Raw genomic sequence first — 12,622 nt, forward strand, 5'->3', positions numbered from 1 at the left:
TATTCCACTCATTACAACTAGGGATGGGCATTTCAAGTAATTTTGTTGTTGAGTACTCGATTTAGTAATCGATTATTTGAAATGTAGAATTTAATTTCAACCTTCAACTTTTTAACCTGTTTGTCTTATGAACAAAATCAACACTAAGCGTAAACAAGATCTAGATTCAAAAATGAACAAAAAGCAAAAAACATTTGCACTCACACATAGAAACATACATTCCAAGTGTTCTGAAGCGATACAAGCACTTTACATAATGGCAGAATTTTCTTTTTGGGAGAACTAATGGCAAGATTTCGTTGAGAGAAGCTGTTTCACTGTTGTCCATGTCAGGCAAAGGCACAAAGGAAAATCAAATTGCAATATTTGAGTTGTGTTTTTACTAGTCGAATATTTAAAGCTGAATGAGTACTCGATTAATCGATTAGTTGTGCACATCCCTAATTACAACAAAACTTGTAACATTGTAACAGTTTTGGTTAATTTCAAGTTGGACATGACGGAAGTGAGGGCAGTGAGATTAATTCAGTAACTTCTCAGACTATTTAATTTTCTTATTTTTTTTACTGGCTCATAAGTCATTCATTCAGGAACCACATTACATTGTTCGCGCTGTGTGTTTCGTGCTGTAGATTCAGTAGCGGGGCATCGGAATGGACCTGAAATCCACGAAAGTCTGAAAAATCATACGGCTCTGCAATTTTGGTTCTCGGGGGGCCTGGGTAGCTCAGTGAGTATTGACGCTGACTATCACCCCTGGAATCGTGAGTTCGAATCCAGGGTGTGCTGAGTGACTCCAGCCAGGTCTCTTAAGCAACCAAAGTGGCCCAGTTGCTAAGGAGGGTAGAGTTACATGGGGTAACCTCCTCGTTGTCGCTATAATGTGGTTCACTCTCGGTGGGGCGTATGGTGAGTTGTGCACGGATGCTTTGGGGAATAGGGTGAAGCATCCACACGTGCTATGTCTCCGCGGTAATGCGCTCAACATGCCACGTGATAAGATGCACGGATTGATGGTCTCAGACACAGAGGCAACTGAGATTTGTCCTCAGGATTGAGGCGAGTCACTACGCCACCATGAGGACTTAGAGCACATTGGGAATTGGGCATTCCAAATTGGGGAGAAAATAAAATAAATAAATAAACAAAAACAAAAAAACAATGGTTCTCAGAATCCTAGTCATGCCATTCTCAAGATGAAGGAAATCATTATAAATAATACGATAATAAAAGTCTCTTTACAATTAATCTTTCTACAACATTACCAGCTAAAGTAAAATCTCAATCTGAAATCTGCTGAGATCCAATCAACTTTTACCTGGGGCTACCCACTCGCAAAAATTCTCACTGTGCTCTGCAATTCCAAAAGGATATGAACCTAAAGCTTTCTTAGACTCACTTCCTCCTAAAAGAGGGGCAAAAACACAGTAAGGACAACAAAAATGATAATAATGATTAAAAAAACATAATTTAGTATTCAGCAGAGGGTGCTTAAAGGTTATGGCAATAAGGAAGGAAATGTCCAACTGAGAAGTAAAAAAAAAAAAAAAAAGCATTTTGATATGAATATGTGAGGGAGAATGTGATAGACAGAGCTAAAACGAGAGAAAGACAGAAAGAAAGGATGTGTGTCTAAGAGAGAGAGAGAGAGAGAGAGAGAGCATAGGGCAGGGCTAGTCTTTGAGTAACACTTAAATGCACAAACACACACATACACAGGCCATTAGACGTTTCTTCTGCTCAAACTATCTCGCATCCCTTCAAGTCTGCACTGCAGCAGAGCACCAGATTATATTCTCTAGCCATAGAAAGCAATGGATTTAGTGTCTGATATCTGGCGTGGGTGTGCGAGTGTTTGCTTGTGTATCTTTGTCTCTATGATTGCACACTGGAGCGTGAATGTCCCACATGGTGTGTGTGATGCCATAGGCTGGTGCTAAGTCTTGGCCTGGTTCCTTTTTCCTTTGGTCCCCCAAGGAGACTGATCCTACAGAACAGGTGTCACTGTTTTAGCTGCTATGGTCCATGTGTGTGTGCGTTTGATGCCACAGGCTGTGCCACCCTACCAAGTCATATCTCAGCCAGCTATGATCCATCCTCTGCATGTTACTCCATTCAGTTTGGACAGGAGGCCTCAGTGTGAAACCAGCAGAGACATTTGCAAACCCCTGTTCTTCCTTTAAAACACATGACTGCTGTTCACTAATATAATGTTACTAATATAAGGACTGAAGGCAGAATATGGACTTCAAAGGACTAATCTGTGAATCTTTTTTTTAAAAGGTGTCATTAAACCTCCTGAGACCCCGCGTCCACAGGTGTGGACATTGCGTTTTGGCTTCGCTAAAGGCTATGCATAATTTAATTAATTAATTAATTAATTTAAACTGACTGATCTCAGTTTAGAAGACTCTAGGTTGTTATTAAAGGGTTAAATTTTCGATGCACCGAGTCATGTGACAAAACAACATGGCGCCAATCTCAGCTTGTCTTTGTCTTTGGGAGAAACGGCAACAAAACTACATCTGGTAAGAAACCTAATTAAGTTTTTACATTAAAAACTGTTTGAATCAAAAGAGTAGAGTCTCTAGTTTCATCCGATATCCTATTTTTACAATTTCAGCGATTTATCGTGAAACGGCACGCTGTTAAACACAATGACCATGTACGTGGACTATAGGCTCATTTTCCTTAAAATATCATATATTTACTGTGTATTAACACATAGAGAATCAGTGGGTTCATCCAAAAGCTGGAAAATGTTACTTTCAGAGGCTTTATATGGAGTTAGGATGAAAATAAGGTGTATTTCTAACTGATTTGAGACCAGTGCAGACAGACAGCACACTGGAGGTTAAATCATTCTCTAAACAAGGAGCAAGGGAACATCTGTGCAGCTAAGTGCATTTAATCCAAACTTCCTATTTAAAGTTCAGTTTCAGGCTGCAGATGATGTTTGGATCATTCAACATGTTTGACAGACATGTGACAATGATAATCAGTACATAGATTCAGAATTTATAATGTATCATTTTATTTTAACATGGTTGGCAGTGATTGGATGATGTTGGACATTACTTTGAATCAGCATGATTTATTCCGCTTTACGGAAAATTATCTGTAATATCTGAAACATTTTAAAAACATGAATAATCAACACTCCTGGAAACATAATAAACAATTTGAAGAAAAAACATCTGACTTTCTATAGCTTGGTATTATTTAACATTTCACAACTTATTTCCACTGTCCACATATGTGGACATCAATTATGAGGAAAACTATTTGGTCTGAATATTTTGGCATGTTTCTTATGGGCTACTTGTTACAAATCAAAGAGGGGAATGAAAAATACACACAGCAGTCACGCTCGGTCTCAGGAGGATAAAGTACCCAATCATCATACTTATAGTAAGTAAAAGTAAATATATATTTATGGAAAATTAGCTCATGAGAAAAATACTTCAGGAAATGTATTAAAATAACTAATGTTTAATGTAATTTAAGTATCAAAAGTACAAGTAAAAGACAACGACTTGAGTCATTGTCTGGTGTTCCCCTTGTGATTTTGATTCCGATTTATGAAACGAATCATTCAGAGCAGTTTTCTAACCGTTTTGACCAATTTAAAAGAATAAAATTGATCAAAATATGTGACTCAAATGATTAGCACGCGAATCAAACATCACTATCACTGAGCCGCATGCAGTTTACATTTGCAGCTGTGTTATTTTTTGCTGTGTTGAGTCGCAAAAGTTACTAAAGAGTCTGCCTAATTGTATCGAAGTAAAATTATTGATTTTCTCCCCAAAATGTTGCAAAGTAAAAGTGAAAGTCAAGAGAAATATTTATACTTGTGTAAAGGTAGCCAGCTGGTAGGTAGCTGTGCAGTGTGTAAAGCTCACTCCCCTGGCCTCAAGAGGTGCACTAGCAACTGATGCTAGGGTCTATAGCCTTTAGCCTCCTTGTTACCGTGCCTGCCTCCCATGCCAGAGACACTGTTCGAAACCCGCTCGGAGCGGGTTGAGTTGGACAGGTTACAGTGGTGCCGTGACCCGGATGGGACTGAGGTTTAGAGGGTTGAGAGTAACAGTAGCCAGGTGGTAGATAGCTGTGCAGTGTGTAAACCTCACTCTCCTCGCCTCAAGAGGTGCACCAGCGACTGACGCTAGGAGCTGTAGCCTTTAGCCTCCTTGTTAGCACGTCTGACTCCCATGCATGAGACGCCGGTTCGAAACTCGCTCAGAGTGGGTTGAGCAGGACCGGTTACACTCGAGTAAAGTAGAAATATAAAATTATTTACTTAGAGCTAAGCACAGTTCTGAAGTATTTGTACTTTGTTACTATACACCTCTGATGAAAACATGCTCAAGTTACATTAAAATAAATTATATTTTGCATGAATGCATTGAAGCCTATTTTTTTTAAACATTAAAGTGTGTATTCTGTGACACTAGTGTCACTAAATGAAAAAGCAAAAATAAATGTTGTTTTCAAACAAATTTTCAAATACCCCCTCTGTCTTCCATTAGTCGAAAGAACATAGATAGATAGTCCCGCCCCATACTAACGCCATTGGTTGAGCCGATGTTGCTGTGTCAATCTGGCCAGGTCGCTTTAAAACAAATGGATCGATTATGGAAAGTGCTACAGAGCCTCAGTGTTTACATATTTTGGAAAAATCATATTTTGGAGACTATAGTAGTCTCTATATATTAAGCTGGGATAGGAGAAAGTATTTTGACATAATTTTTTGTTTTTTTTGTTTTACATTATGACATTATTTACACACTCCCCCCAAATACTAATTAACGTAATGCAGTGTACTTTTTTATGCTTAAAGCTGCACTACATAAGATGTTTTGGTGAAAAACGTATATACACAATCAGTGTTCAAAAAAATGTCCTTACCTTACCCCGATTCACTACGGTTAGCCTATAAAAATTATTTGTATTTTGAGCTTTCGGGTCGGATTTGGCGCAAAATTGCTGGCTTATGCCGTACATCCTTCTGTCATTATGTCATGTCCTTAAACACAGGAAAGAAGAACCGGTCTTGTGTTCTGCTGGAGAAACTACGTTCCCATGTTAATAGTAGATGGCGGAAATGCACTATTTTAGTTTGCGAGCCGCCGTTAAGAAGAAAGAAACTACGTTCAGTTCAGTCAGTCACACTCACACAGTTCAAGACATCATAACTGCAGTCTAGATGGATGTTTATCTGTTATCCATTTGGTGAAGTTGTTTACCTGCTCTAATGCTTAAATGTTTTCTGGTAGGGTTGTTGAAGCTTATGTTGCTTGTCATGAATCGAACATTACTCGTGTGTTAACCAATCGTGATGTATCTACGTTGCCGGGGGTAGTTTCAGTGACATGTTTACTAATATTTATGTCTTATGAATCTCACTTCTTGTAACTGATATACTGCATATTTAAGCATATTTTCATGTTTAATAAACTATATTTTATCCCCATCATTATTGAATCCTCATTTTATGTTTTTAGTTTACGGTGTTATTGGGTGCATTACAAAGACATACTATTGTAGTATTACGGTTCACTTGCATTATCAACTGATGCTGTTCAATATAATATAAAAATGTATAAAGTCTTCCATTGAACTCATATCAGCCATATCACAAGTATCACCTCTTAAATTGATAAGTGTAATACAATACAAAACTTAATAGTGGATAAAACACTTGAATAATCATATTAAATTATATTGATATTTAAAATAGAGATTTGTAAAGAGATTTGAGTGTAGTGTCAGAAAAGTGCTATAAGTGTAAACTTAATTCATTCAAAATATGTAAAAACAATTTTTTTTATCTTCATCAATGCAAGTAATATTTCAGTTTTAAATGTTTCATTGTATAACATAACATCAACATGAAAATAGCATGTTATGACTCCGGCTCTGTATATCTCCCTGTCATGATCACACACAGGCGATGTCCAGGTAACCTCAAATCATGAGATTCATTCGCCAGAAGAGCAGTGCCGAAGCACGACTCACGTAAAGTGTTCTTCCACAAATTGCTTGCAATTATAAGTTTCAAACACAGATGTCGCTTGAGAGCACAAAGTTACGTAGTGCAGCATTAAAACAAGAAACAAGAAAAATAAACTCGTTTTCCCTTTGAATCAAGCTTTTTTCCTACCCCTTTGGCAAATAGTTTTTTCTTGTTACAAGCGTAAATTTAACTACATTTTATTAGATTTTTCTGAAACAAGAGAAAATACAGTATCTATGTAATTTTGCTTCTCAAGTAAATATTTAGATATTTTTACTGGAAAACCACAAAAATACTTAATAGGAAAATAATTTTTGGCAGTGCATGGACTTGGTTTTATAATATTTTTGCCTAATGTGGTATTAGAATAGCTACAAATATGTTTCACTTGCATCACATACACGTGCACACAGCCATACCACTCTTTTTCCATTCTTTGCCCATTTCCTCTCACATGCTCATGCCTAGTGAGTCCAACGCAACCCCAGGAAGCTCTACCACCATACATACAACAGAGAGAATGAGCAGATGGTCTCAGAGAATCAGAGAGAGAGAGAGAGAGCGAGAGAGAGAGAGAGAGAGAGAGAGAGAGAGAGAGAGTGAGAGAGATGGCAAAAGGATACCAGAGGCGTAGAAATACGAGAGTACGAGGACAATTTTTAACTGGCACTCATACAAGCAAAGACCATATAAACTCATCATTTAGACAGAGTATTTTTAAATCAGTCTAACACCTCTAAAACCTCACGGTTTTTCCAAAGTGTTAACACACAGACAGAAAAAGAAAGTACAAACAGACAGCCAACAAACTGACCCCAGGAGAATTACCAATGGTGCTGACCAAAACTACATGCCCATTATCTCAATGGACAACCCTTTCTTGATATTACCATATTGTACATGGATTGTTATTAAGGTTTCATTCATTCGTGATCAAGGGTCAAAAGAGCAAAAAATATCCCAGATTACCCTAATTCACCCTTCAATACCTTCCAGTAAATGCTATAACCACGCTTTAACTGCCTTGCTAAAAGGAATCAGAAATAGAGCGGAATTGTGATCCGAGAAGCTCTCCAGCTCTTGAATAACCCCTTTAAGCGACTTATCCTGCACCCTTTGTATTCACAGCAGCAAGTTACACCTGAAACTTGATCACTCTCCTATACACAGAGAAGACATTAGTGTTAGTATCCTGCCTCTATAACAGTACAGCTAATATTACAGAGATAATATCTATCTTACAACTTAACACATGGCAGTCTGCCAGTCACCATACATAAGAAACTGTCTGCCTAACCATTTTAAAGACTCTAAAAGCTGCTATCACTCTACTGAGATCCAGACCTTACTGTATAACAGGGTGTTTCCTCAACTTCAGACAACTTCATGTCACAGGGGTTGATTTTTAATTTTTATTTTATTTTTTATATATGGTCACATTAAAACTGACATAAACTTTTTCATTGACCTTCATTGTTTATTTTAGGTACTTTTCAAATGCGTTTTATGTATAGATTTTAGTGTTTCAGCCTTGTCCCAGACTTTAAATATTAACCCCTTAAACTCTGAGGGTGTGAGGAGGCAGGCGAGGAATGAGGATCTAAATGCAGCTTTTAATGGAAACCAAAGTACTTAGAATAAAACAAAACAAAACAAAACAAAACACGGGAAACCAGGCACAGAACGTGACAACACATGTGAAGACTGACAAAGAAACCAGAGGAAACAAGGGCTTAAATACAAATGGGCAAACAAGAAAACGAAGAACATCTGGGGAAACCAATCATGAAAAGAAACTACAAAGGACTACAAAATTAACAGGAAACAGGAACGGGGAACTAGACAAGAATTTCAAAATAAAAGTCTAAGCAAAAACACAGGGAATACGTGACAGAGGGTGTTTTATCCTCATGGTGTAAATAAGGTGGCTCAGATAAACGCTTTTGTTTTGTTCCCAATCATGTCACCTGTAACTGAGTAAAATTTTGTGTTGATACGACAAAGCAATCAAATGTTACAGCATTACAAATATAATTTATCATAGTGTCCAAAAACGTCTCCAAGTGTCCAAAAGCCTCTCCAAACAAATAAAACATAATAATTGTACATAAGAAGGAATTACACATGCAAACACAACAATGACTAAAGGTATGCATAGCATGCAGACATGATTTTAGTAATGAGATTTCACAGAATGAGTTTCATTATGTGCCATTTGTGTCATCATTGAGTCTGTGTCATTTACATGGCGCCATCTCCTGGTGGCCATATGTAATTAGAGTGATTGATCACATGACTCTCTGCCCAAATATAGAGGACTATCGCTACTGGTTGGAGTAATCTGAACCTAATCCGACTGATTTAGCATTCCATGACACTACAGCATTTCCGATGATGTCATCTGATCCAGGAAAGTTAACGTAGATAGCAAGATGCTGTGTGCATATTGTGCTTTGTGTGGGTTATCTAATTATCTATGCATCCGATTACTTTGTGTGTGGGCTCTTTTTAAAGATAATCCCCTCTTCTAAGTAATGCTATGTAATATTTTATGTTATGTTTATTTTCTGTGACGTTATAAGCGAAAACACGGCATATGAGCAACACCTGTTCACATGAAACATGTTTGTCAAAGACATATACTTACTCGCTATATTTATGTCTGTAAGTAAAACTAATAGGCTGGTTGTATTCGACACATGGCCACTTGATCAGTTTGATGTTTTTAATGATTGCAATAATATGTACAGTGCAATTTTTTAAAATAAATTATCAAAACAGATCACTTCTGATTTGTCTGCAAATTTCAAAGCACTTGTTCAGTTTTGGTCATAATGTCTGCATGCATTGGAAAGTAGAGCTTCTAAGCTTTCAAACGATACCTTGTGTTGGTCAAGATTGTAATTGTTAATATTTTGATTAGATTTTGTTTTTCTTGCAGAGCCACCCTTTTGTTTTTTGTTACAAGCATAAATGTTGTTTGTGAATTTTATTCGATTTCTTAGAAAACAAGAGAAAATATCTATATCATTTTGCATCTCAGGGAAATTGCCGTTAATTAAGTTTTTTCAAAAGTTTGTTTACTTGTTAACAAAGTGGAAGAGCATGCTTGAGATTACATATGAGACAAGTGATGTTCGAAGAAAAATAAAAATCAAGGTAAATATCACTTTTGAGCAGAATATTTATAATGGGTGTCGTTTCCAATCAATCTTTAATTTTGCCAAATTACGCAAAAAGTGAAAAAATATTATTTAACTGTGTGTATTTAGAATACATCAGATGTTAGCTATGAAATTAGCTTTAGCAAGTTAAGCCAGCTATTTTATTTCAAAAATGTTAAACATGTCATTTCCATCAGCGTCATTTCCACCACAGAATTCTATTAAACACAATACAGAATTTGAGATGTGCTGACAATGAGACTATGGTGGAAATTATCATGACAAAAATAACATAAATCTCCTGTGATGCATGTACATACACTGTTGGACAAACTAAATAAACTAGTTAGACTAGAGTTTACATTTTTTTTTTTTTTTTTTTTTAATAAGACGAGTTGAAGAAACACCCATATACAGTATATATAAGCAAGAGGAGTGGTCAAAGCCATTTTCTTAAATATTACAAAAGTCACACTTGCAGATTATGAACTTTTGAATATTTATGAACATTTAGATGCACCCTAATTAGTACGCTTCCAGTTAATTCCCAAGAGACTTTTCCTGCAAAAAGTGTGGCACATCACTTTAAATAAAACACATTTGCAAAATGGCAAGCAAGATTATGTTTTGTCACAAGTAGACACAACACTCGCAAATTAGTAAACCTCTAAGAATATAAAAGAACATCTTGATCATTTTTGCATTGTTTTAGGAATCAGAACTGTAGTTTCTAACTGAGAGCTACATAGGCTCCAACTCATGTTTATTTATGCCTATTATCACCTCTAATTAGCTATTATTAGCTGTTTTCATGCAATCAGCACCCTCACAACTCAATTCCCATCATATTGTCACTTACTACTCACAATCAAGTGAGCTTCAGAACATTCACCACCTGTGTTTCTCTAAGCCTTCATCTCTTTTCCCCCCTGCTTTGCTCCTCTCCACACTGCAAGGCTCCACTAAATCTCATATGCTGACATCAGCACCCCCTCCACGGAAAACCACGCACACCCACACAGCCTCAGGCCTCTGAACACGGGCCTGTACATGTAACATGTGACTTAAACACACATATTAAAACACATGCACATAAAGTAATGATCTAATTACTAATTAAGTAGAGTGCATCCATTTGTGATTTGCAAAAAGATGTTCAAATCAGTTTGAGCCATCATCATAAAAATGACCAACATGGTCTACAATGTGATCAAAGAAGCTTTGGAATGATAATCTTATTATATTGATTAAGTAATTAACAACTTACATTATGGAGATTTCTATAAGGACTGTGGAGGTATTGCATATAAGAAGGGCCCATCTCCACTGTGCAACATATTACAGAACTGTACCTGTTCCCAGGCGCCATCTGCCTGTGCGGTGCACTGGATTTAGTAAAGGATATGGCCATTCGGTGATCTTTTTGGCGTATTTTCTTATTACGTTGTCCTCACTGAAGAGAAACAGAGAGCGGTTGACCGTCAGGCAGTTCTGTCGGACCGGGATCGGGTTGTAGAGGGCCATCGTCCGGGCTCTCTGGGCCATCGATTGCTTGTACACCCTCTGGGCCCCTGGCGGGCCGCCTTGCCTGCTGCCGCCGCGTCCGGGTCCCCCCTGACAAGAGCTCCCGCCGCCGTACCTGGACGGCACTTCGTCTCCGAACCGAGCCATTCTGTAGACACCAAACGCCAATCGTTACGAAACAGCCAAGAAGGGGGTGAAGTCTCAGGGTGACAACACCACATTACACCCCATCCGCCTCAACACAGCGCACACAGACATTCAGATCTGCCCCGTTCAGATCTCCATGGCTAAGAAACGTCCATCATAAAACACCAAACGAGATCAAAGTGGATGGAAATGTGTGCGCGCGCGCGTGTGCCAACGCCAAAAAGGGACTCAGATATAGCGACTGGTGGATGAGTAGTATGTCCTTTCAACGGTGCTGTCAGCTCAACAGTTCGTGTCTGATAAACATAAAAGAAATAGTCAAACATATAATTGATAAGATGTCGACGGCTTATTTTCCTCAGGAGGGTAGGATCCACATTTTACGAAGTGTTTTCCGTCTCAACAGCCCGGTCTGGATCGCCTGGCAAATTTGCAAGGTGTATATAAAGATACTGGTAACATAACTACGTTAATGCATTACAGGAATTGCATATACATTGCCATTTAAAAATGTTGCAATCAGGTCTAATGAGTTTTTCTTGGTTGCATACTCGTTTTTTCACATCCACAGGATAAAAATAGTATAGAAAAATGGTGAAAACCTTTTAATAATTAATTTATTTCTGTGGTATCCGCAATGTTTGGTATAGCATGGCAATATTCAGCCTCCCCTCCGCCAAACTCTCGGATTACACTCGCAAATGCAGACGACGGGGCTTCCCCAATAAATCCACACCTCGGTGACATTTGTTTATTTATTTAAATATCTTAAAAAAATTATTTAAGTTTGCTTGTTTTTTTAGAGACATATCGGCCCAGTGAGGTGGGCGTGAGCGTGAGCGAGCTCTGGGAAAAAGAAAAACACTATGTCAAGATATGATGATGATGATGATGATGATGATCTCTTGCGGTCAGCGGTCGTTGAAAGAAGCATCTTCAGTTTTGGAGAGGCGCCGGAGCGCGTGGATTGGAGCTCGAGCTCGCATCTTCGGTGGCACTAGTAACCGAGAGGAACCAAGAGGCACCCATCGCCTTAAGCCCCCCCTAGAAAAGCTCCGCTTCCTGTCGCCTAAGTGGACGACGAGCGGTCCAGAGGCGATTATTTCACCTTGAAAGTTAGTTGTTTTTTTTTTTGTTTTTTGTTTTGTTTTTTTTGTTGTTGTTTTTGTTTTTGTTTGGCGAAGAAACGCAAACGGAGACTCGGGGTCTCGAGCGCAATCCTCCTCAGATCAGCTGGTGGCTTTAGAGCATCTGATCAATTTAACGCTCGTGCTCAAATCTCAAGCCAAGCCTTGCAGCACATGACGCGCGTCCCCGTAGCGATTCGCTTATCCTCCAGCTCACTCCTCCTTATGGCCAAGAGAAGACTCAGCCTTGCACCGTGTGCCATTTTGCTGCATCTCGCAAATTCACATTGGAATCAGCGCGTGAGACGAGACATTATCGAAAGGCGATGTGTTGCAATTCATTTCTCTCAGTACGTATTGTGTCTGAGTCATACACCTTGCCGGAAGAGGGAGTGTGTGCAAGCCAACTGTTGACCAAGTATGGATTTGTGGGAACACTTTACATTAGTGCTCTTATAATCCATTATATTATAATGACAATAACTATGTGTCATTACAGGCAGCTCCTCAAAAGGAATACTCCGAGTTCAGTTCAAATTAAGCTCATCTGACAACATTTGTTGTCATTAAGCTCATTTGACACAAAATAAATATATTAGTCCTTTCTTTAAAAAGAAATAAATAAAAAAGGCAAAACTCTG

General features: G+C 38.3%; 1 protein-coding gene across 1 annotated transcript in view; it reads right to left on the minus strand.

The window, feature by feature from the left end:
* Positions 1–12,242, minus strand: part of cacna1ab (calcium channel, voltage-dependent, P/Q type, alpha 1A subunit, b) — a 200,073-nt gene extending 187,831 nt beyond the window's left edge. The window contains exon 1 of the mRNA XM_051672247.1: positions 10,589–12,242. Within this exon, the coding sequence (XP_051528207.1) occupies positions 10,589–10,854 (266 nt within the window). The 5' untranslated portion in view covers positions 10,855–12,242. The remainder of the gene's footprint in view (positions 1–10,588) is intronic.
* Positions 12,243–12,622: the final 380 nt, after the last annotated feature.

Source organism: Myxocyprinus asiaticus, chromosome 35 (genome assembly GCF_019703515.2).
Source record: "Myxocyprinus asiaticus isolate MX2 ecotype Aquarium Trade chromosome 35, UBuf_Myxa_2, whole genome shotgun sequence".
NCBI lineage: Eukaryota > Metazoa > Chordata > Actinopteri > Cypriniformes > Catostomidae > Myxocyprinus > Myxocyprinus asiaticus.